General features: G+C 44.5%; 1 protein-coding gene across 1 annotated transcript; it reads left to right on the top strand.

Moving 5' to 3' along the window:
* Positions 1 to 397: 397 nt before the first annotated feature.
* On the top strand, positions 398 to 7,581 carry LOC142097194 (microfibril-associated glycoprotein 4-like). The gene is made up of 6 exons (XM_075178841.1): positions 398 to 505; positions 584 to 671; positions 3,151 to 3,311; positions 5,219 to 5,315; positions 5,832 to 6,014; positions 7,228 to 7,581. The coding sequence occupies exons 1-6, from the start codon at positions 500 to 502 to the stop codon at positions 7,491 to 7,493; spliced, it is 801 nt and encodes a 266-aa protein (XP_075034942.1). The 5' UTR covers positions 398 to 499; the 3' UTR covers positions 7,494 to 7,581.
* Positions 7,582 to 8,123: the final 542 nt, after the last annotated feature.

The raw sequence follows: 8,123 nt of genomic DNA on the forward strand, positions 1-8,123 counted from the left end.
AGTTCTCTGTACAGTGCTGCGGAGTCAGTGGCGCTATATAAATGATGATGAAATAACTGTGATTTTACTGCACAAACCTTAACAGTTTATTTACAGATCACTCTGCTGATAAACTGGGTGTGAGAGAGTGAAGAGTACACAAGCAGTTGCTACTGGTTATAACAGTAATAATAATCTACCTGTAGAATTCTCTAATAATCTACATCAAATATTTTTATTTATTCATTGTAAAATAAAATATTTAAAAAAAATCCTCCTAGAAGGACGTACATTGTGTCACTATCAGCAGCATGACTAACTATACAGATGTTTTTTTCATGGGACTTGCAGTTTCTGAGTATAATGAACGGACACTTTCTGATAACAGCACCACCTCTGGTTTTCCCCAAACTTTTCATTCCCCCAAATGTCCTTCCTCTAACGGTCCTGTCTTTGGGTATATATGTATCTGTCTGTTGCTTGTTAATGTCATATCACAACAGACAGTAGCTAGACTGCCATGAAGGTAAGTCATTCATCCTCCTCCGCTCACCCACCATCCTCTGTAATTATCTAACTCCGATGGATCTGTCATTATCTCTAGATCTTCATAATCTTTGCCCTCTGCCATATTCACCGAATCACCGGGAGCCCGACCGGCACCCTGCCTGGTGAATCACTGCAAGACTTGGGTAAGATCAATAATACAATTTATTTTTTTTGTATCTGTATCCTTTAGCGGGAAAATATGACATTGAAATATCTTTAAAGTTGAATTAACCTGAATAACGAATGCACTTATTCTAAAACCCTGTATGAGATATCTGTTTATACATGTGAAAAAGATAAGAGATTATATATTGATAGTCTAGAAAAATATATTACACTAGGGGCGCTTTACACTTATTGTCTGTATTACATGGAGGCAAAGAGGTAAAATACAAATTGGAGCATATATTATGACTTACAGGACTCTCAACGAATAAAGTCAGCGACTAAGGGTGCGGGGTGAAATGTTACAGACATATGCCAGCACTCGGCAGCATGCAGTGAGCAATGCCTTATTTAGTTTTTGATTAAACAGAGCTGTTCTGACATGCATAAAAAAAAGACAAGACGATAGGGGGTATTATTCATGTACAATAAATGGAAATATTTTTCTGATTTATAACTTAATGTTATGCCTGTCAATGTTCTCCACTAATTCCCTTTAAATCAGTGTCATCCATGGATACATGCTCATTCATTCTGTTTAGCTCATTAGGGCTCATTTACTGACATTGCATTTAGGTACAAAATGTGCATAAAAATAACAACAACCACCACTTATAGTATAACCTTTACAGGACATATCTTCAGCTAATTGTCGGTTGGTTACACTGGTTCAATGCAAATTTTGCTTGTAATGCCTTTCATTCAATGCTTTCCAATCAATGGCTGACATCCCTATCTCCTCTCACGCCTTCTCTCACTGATTGCCTACAAATAGTCTGTCGCTCGCTCTCTTCAGCTCAATAAGGGTTAATTACAGAATTGTGGTCTTCATCCAGGTGCATCATCCTCTATAGTCACGTACTGCTCACACAGAGATTGTCCTTTCTCCTGTAGTCCTATCAGTGCCAGTATGGTGACGCATGAACAGGGGGTACTGGTAGGCTGGTGATGCCCTCTATCCAAGCTGCAGCAGTCTGGAAATGGCATGACTGCAGGAGAAAGGGCAGATGAGTTATTACACACAGACAGTGAGGGCAGATGACTGGGGGGAGGTAGGACAGCAGGAGGAAGCTGGTGAGAACCTCGACTCTGCAGCCCCTTAAGGTGCCGTCTGTTGAAATGCTGTTCTCTGAGCACCAGCCTATTCTTGTGCCATCGCCCTCATCTCTATAGTGTGCGAAGGTGGAAGTGACTGCTGGCTGCAACCTTCTGATGGAATTTGCTTTGTGAATTGGGGCATTTTTTTGTACTAAAAACTATGCACAAGAAAGTGCAAGTGACTCTGGCTTGTGTGTAAAAATAGACATTTATATGATCTGTGTTTGTGCAGAAAATACAGCTCATTTCAGTCTCATTTATGGCTTAAATTTAACTGTCAAATGAGTTTGTGCAATTAAAGCCATAATGGACAATACAACATAGTGGGATAACCCCTATTAAGTATTATTATACTTATACCCAAAATTGGCAGTTGGGCGACTCAGACATGACTGCTGCTGCCAATTGGCTGACGTAGTGATTAACAGACACTTTGTCCTGTAACCATGGAAACAGCCAACGCAGTTCACAGTTTATTTTTATGGCTACAAGTGTTGCTTGAACTGCTGATTTCAGGCAGAAGTCATACGTCTAGTAGGACAAGAGTTATTCCAGTAGGATGTGGTACCCAGGATAACGGCACCTTCTCCTCCACTGGATTCATTTAAATAATCACCTCCCACAGAACAAAATCTTGTTTGCATGTTGCTTCAAAAGTAGGTGCCCTCATGCCCCTGGTCCATGCTCAGCACCCACGATGTGCCCACCTCCTACCATCTTGGCCCATACACCTGTGCACATCCCCGTAAAGCCAGGTGCATTTGTGCTTATGAGATTTCACATTTGCACCTTTGTAACTGAGCCTTAATGTCTGATATATAAAACATCTCACCCATTGTCTTCTGCTCAGTTGGGCTTAATTGCTAACGTGGTACAATGAGCACAGTTTTACTGTGACCCATAGCAACCAATCAGCTGTTAGCTGTCATTGTCTGAACTGTACTTGAAAACTGGCAGCTAGAATCTGATTGGTTGCTGGAAGCTATGGCAGATTACATGGTTATTACATAAGGCCAAGAGATTATACTTCTGACCTTCTCATACATGATCTACAGCTCATGCTAGTCATTCATTATAAGCATGAATTATAATAATTATTCATTATGATAACCAATTATTATAATAACCATTAATTATGTTGCAGTGGTTGTCTGTCCAATGATCTCTCACACATTGACATAAGTCTTATCACCATTTATTGCCATGATCGAATTATACACCTCATTCATTAACTGGCACTCTCCACCTCTCCCTCCTGTCCTCCTGCATTCACTGAGTGATTTCATCTCTGCACCTCTCATTCTTTCCTTCATTCTTTCCTGATGTCCCCAGTAATCCACTGATGTGTTTATTCCGCAGGTCCCCAACAGAAGACGGAGGTAGAATGGTTTCCTATGGACTGTCAGGATGTCAGGGATAGAAACCATCACACCAGTGGTGTATACATTATATACCCACAAGGAGCACAGCGCCCTCTGCCTGTGTACTGTGACATGACGGCCAACGGCATGGTCTGGACGGTGAGAACAGAATGAGGGGTTTTTCTTAAAGGGGATTTAAAGGGACAAATCTTTAAAGGAACCTGTCACTGTCCCGCTCCACAATCATCCTGACCTATGTATGCTCATAGTCCTGAATGGCCCCTGCTTGCACCTTCACGTCACTAGCACATAGGGTCAGGGGTCATTCAGGAGAGAGCTCACCTATAGCCCCGAATGACCCTTCCTTGCACCTTTACGTCACTAGCACATGGGGTCAGGGGTCATTCAGGAGAGAGCTCACCTATAGCCCCGAATGACCCTTCCTTGCACCTTCACGTCACTAGCACATGGGGTCACGGGTCATTCTGGAGAGCGCTCACCTATAGCCCCGAATGACCCCTCCTTGCAACTTCACCTCAATAACACATAGGGTCAGGGGTCATTCAGTAGAGAGCTCACTTATAGCCCCGAATGACCCCTCCTTGCACCTTCACCTCACTAGCACATGGGGTCAGGGGTCATTCAGGAGAGAGCTCACCTATAGCCCTGAATGACCCCTCCTTGCACCGTCACATCACTAGCACATGGGGTCAGGGGTCATTCTGGAGAGAGCTCACCTATAGCCCCGAATGACCCTTCCTTGCACCTTTACGTCACTAGCACATGGGGTCAGGGGTCATTCAGGAGAGAGCTCACCTATAGCCCCGAATGACCCTTCCTTGCACCTTTACGTCACTAGCACATGGGGTCAGGGGTCATTCAGGAGAGAGCTCACCTATAGCCCCGAATGACCCTTCCTTGCACCTTCACGTCACTAGCACATGGGGTCAGGGGTCATTCTGGAGAGCGCTCACCTATAGCCCCGAATGACCCCTCCTTGCAACTTCACCTCAATAACACATAGGGTCAGGGGTCATTCTGGAGAGAGCTCACCTATAGCCCTGAATGACCCCTCCTTGCACCGTCACATCACTAGCACATGGGGTCAGGGGTCATTCAGGGGAGAGCTCACCTATAGCCCCGAATGACCCTTCCTTGCACCTTTACGTCACTAGCACATGGAGTCAGGGGTCATTCAGGAGAGAGCTCACCTATAGCCCCGAATGACCCTTCCTTGCACCTTTACGTCACTAGCACATGGGGTCAGGGGTCATTCAGGAGGGAGCTCACCTATAGCCCTGAATGACCCCTCCTTGCACCTTCATATCACCAGCTATCACATTGCATTGTACATGACAAAAACAACTCTGTAATGTAAGTATGGTCGACGAATAAATCCTACATCAGCATGGTATTACAGCAAACACACACCGATAAGCCACAACATTAAAACCACCTGCCTAATATTGTGCAGGTCCCCCTTATGCCGTCAAAACAGCTCTGAGCCATCGAGGCATGGACTCCACAATACCTCTGAAGGTGTCCTGTGGTATCTGGTACCAAGACGTTACCAGCAGATCCTTTAAGTCCTGTAAGTTGCGAAGTGGGGCCTCCATGGCTCGGACTTGTTTTTCCAGAACATCCCACAGATGCTCGATCGGGAGATCTGGGGAATCTCATAACTACAGAATTTAAAGGATCTGCTGGTAACGTCTTGGTGCCAGATACCACAGGACACCTTCAGAGGTCTTGTGTAGTCCATGCCTCCACGGGTCAGAGCGGTTTTGGCAGCACAAGGGGGACCTTCATCAGATGGTTTTAATGTTGTGGCTGATTGGTGTGTGTTTTCTGTAATAACATGCTCATGTAGAATGTAGTTGTCAACCATACTTACATTGCAGAGTTGCCTTTGTCATGTGCAATGCAACATGCATATCATTTTAACGAGTTCTACAGCGCCAAAGTTGCCTCTAGCTCTGACGCTGAGGCATACTTCAAGCACCGTAGTAACTTGTACCCGACCATCTCGATCTCTGTATACCTAATAATTGTACTCTCTGTTGCAGGTGTTTCAGAAACGGCTGGACGGCTTAGTGGATTTCCAGAAATCTTGGCAGGACTATGTGAATGGGTTTGGGAACGCGGACGGAGAGTACTGGCTTGGTAAACACCCCGCTTCTCAGATCTTCTATCTCTGTAGTATTTACCGATTTGTTTAGAAGACTCTTTTTAAAGACTAAATATGGTGTCTGGGCTGATACTGAGATACTGTACCCACTGATAAGAGTGAGCTGCTTTCATTTACTCCACAAATATCACATTTTTATCTACAATTCACCATTTCTACAGCCCATGAGTAGAGAGGATTTAAACATTGTTTGGCAAAATTTTCACCCTTTTCTGCATTTGGCCATAAAATGTCACATTTTGCCAGCGGAATTTGGCCCAATCTGTTCCCAGTCCTACCACACAATGTAATGAACTGATGATCGTCACCCAGCTCTATGCATTATATGAAATGCAAGTTTCTAAATACAGAGCAGAAGTCCAGGATTGCACTGACGGAACTTTTTAATAATGGCCTGTTCCGCCAAAAACTTGATTTGTGCAACATTTTGCCCCGATTTGGCTCATCTCTAGCTATAGACTAACCCGCTATTCACTGCATGCGTCTTTCAGGGCTGCAGAACATTTACCGGCTGACGATGCACAGCGCGTATGAGTTGATGGTGGAACTAGAAGACTTTGATGGGCACCGAGTCTCTGCTCGGTACATGAACTTCAGCCTTTCCAGCCACGCTCTGAACCCCGAGAGTGATGGGTACAAGCTGTATGTGGGGGCATGCACCGATGAGGGAGCAGGTAAAGGGGGTAACAGCTCAGGGTCATACAGCAACACCTTTATTGGAAGACTAAGGGTACACACTACAGAAATGTCCTCCTGATGCGACATCGTTAACGATTTTAGTCACTAAAAGTTGCGATCAGAATGCTGATTCATGTGTACACACTATACACGATTTACCTTCAGATCTGTACTCTTCATCAGTCATATCCATTGGCTGAATAGATCCTGACTCTGCACACTCCATAGAGATCTATGGACACTACTGGTGCGTAAACACTGCAGAATTTGCCCGACATCGTTCCATCGATTATAGAGATTTTTAGCCCGGTTATAAAATCAAATCAAACGATACAATGAGCTTTGGGACGATAAAACATGATCGTGGGAGCGTACACACTAATGTAACATCGGACCTTATGGTTGTATATCGTGTGATTGACTGTAGCTGTACCTAGCTTAAGTATCACCTAAAGATGTTCATCTCCAGTTAGCAGAATGGGAGTGGGGTGGGCACTAGGAAAACTCTACAGGCAGTGGCACATGGAAAAGTCAGTGGTTCTTATCAGTTTGTTTAGTTTACAAATTCCGCACAGTGGATGGAGGAGGGAGCCTGCAGCCTCCGGCTGACCGTCACACAACCGGCTACTACCTGACTAAATCACTCACTTTCTGACAAGCTCACACGTCTCCAGTACACACATCACAATTAGCCCAAACCCAGTACGGTCTCTGTAGCATTTATATATTGTCCCCGAGCAGTGTCAGTCACACAAAACACTGTCACTCCGTATCACGCACAGACATACAACACTATCACACACTGTACCCTACATATCGTCAATCACACAATGGGTGGTCCAAGGGGAAATTAGAAGTGATGCCATGGAAAATGTAAGTGATTGGAATATGATAGTTTCACAATGAAGTCAGAAGGACAAGTGGCGTTATGGCGTACACCGTACATCCCTCACTGCACACAACCAGTCACATTACACCCTGCACATCACGTGACATCTCGCACAGTAAGTTACACTGCACTAAACACTGTACCGCACACATCAGTCATAGATAATAATGTGACACTAAACCCTGCACAGTCACAGCACTAAACACAGCTACACTACATACATTTTAGTGTAATCTTGCAGGACAGGTAAACACGACCTTTGCAGTACGTAGGACACATCCCGACTTCCTCCCGTCACATGCTGTCTCTCCATGTTGCAGGGGACGCCCTGGGCTCTCACGCTGGACACAAGTTCTCCACGTTTGATAAGGATCAGGATGAGGACTTTCAGCACTGCGCAGAGTACTGGGGGGGTGGCTTCTGGTACCACTCCGAGGGATGTGCTGAGGCCGGGCTGAACGCCCGCTACACCCCAACAAAACCCCTTCAACATGCATTTTCCTGGACAACCTGGGTGGATTTGGATTTGCCCAAGACCCTTCGGGCAAGTCAGATGAAGATGAGAAGGGTCCAGCCCAGTGATTAGACGGAGCTCCAAGGTGTGACCTGCGATGTGTGTAATGTGCGACACCGCTGAGCAATGAATACACAATAAATCATTTACTTTCATCATATAGTGTGTGTGGAGATTGTCTCACAGGGATATCCCAGAGGAACCTCTTACTCTGCTGTCTGCGGCTTCAGGGCTCACACCTCCATGTTTATGTAGCCACAAGACATATATATATTATATCTGCTAAGTCATTAACCTCATAAGTATCTGGATAACAGCCACTGTACTACAACATAATACACAAGTGAGGTGATTATACATATCAGGTCCTGTAAACAATACCAGTATAACAAGTGAGTTATGATATCACATATATTATACTGAAAATTTCTGTCCTGCAGAAAATACGGCTATTAAAAGTCTCTTACTTACTTCTACTGCCCTTTTAATTCCCACCTGGAGACATATTATTGCATAAAAATAATACGTATTATCCCCCCCACCAGGATTAATTTCCCACTACAAGTACTAGATAAAGGATAGCTAGGATCTGATTGGTTGCTATGGGCAACACCTCCACTTTTCCTTTTATAGAAGTTCTAGTAAATTTACCCCCTTAGTGCTTTGGCCAACATTACAGTGTAACGCTACAGACACAATGGG

The sequence above is a fragment of the Mixophyes fleayi genome, chromosome 7 (assembly GCF_038048845.1).
Source record: "Mixophyes fleayi isolate aMixFle1 chromosome 7, aMixFle1.hap1, whole genome shotgun sequence".
In the NCBI taxonomy this organism is placed as follows: domain Eukaryota; kingdom Metazoa; phylum Chordata; class Amphibia; order Anura; family Limnodynastidae; genus Mixophyes; species Mixophyes fleayi.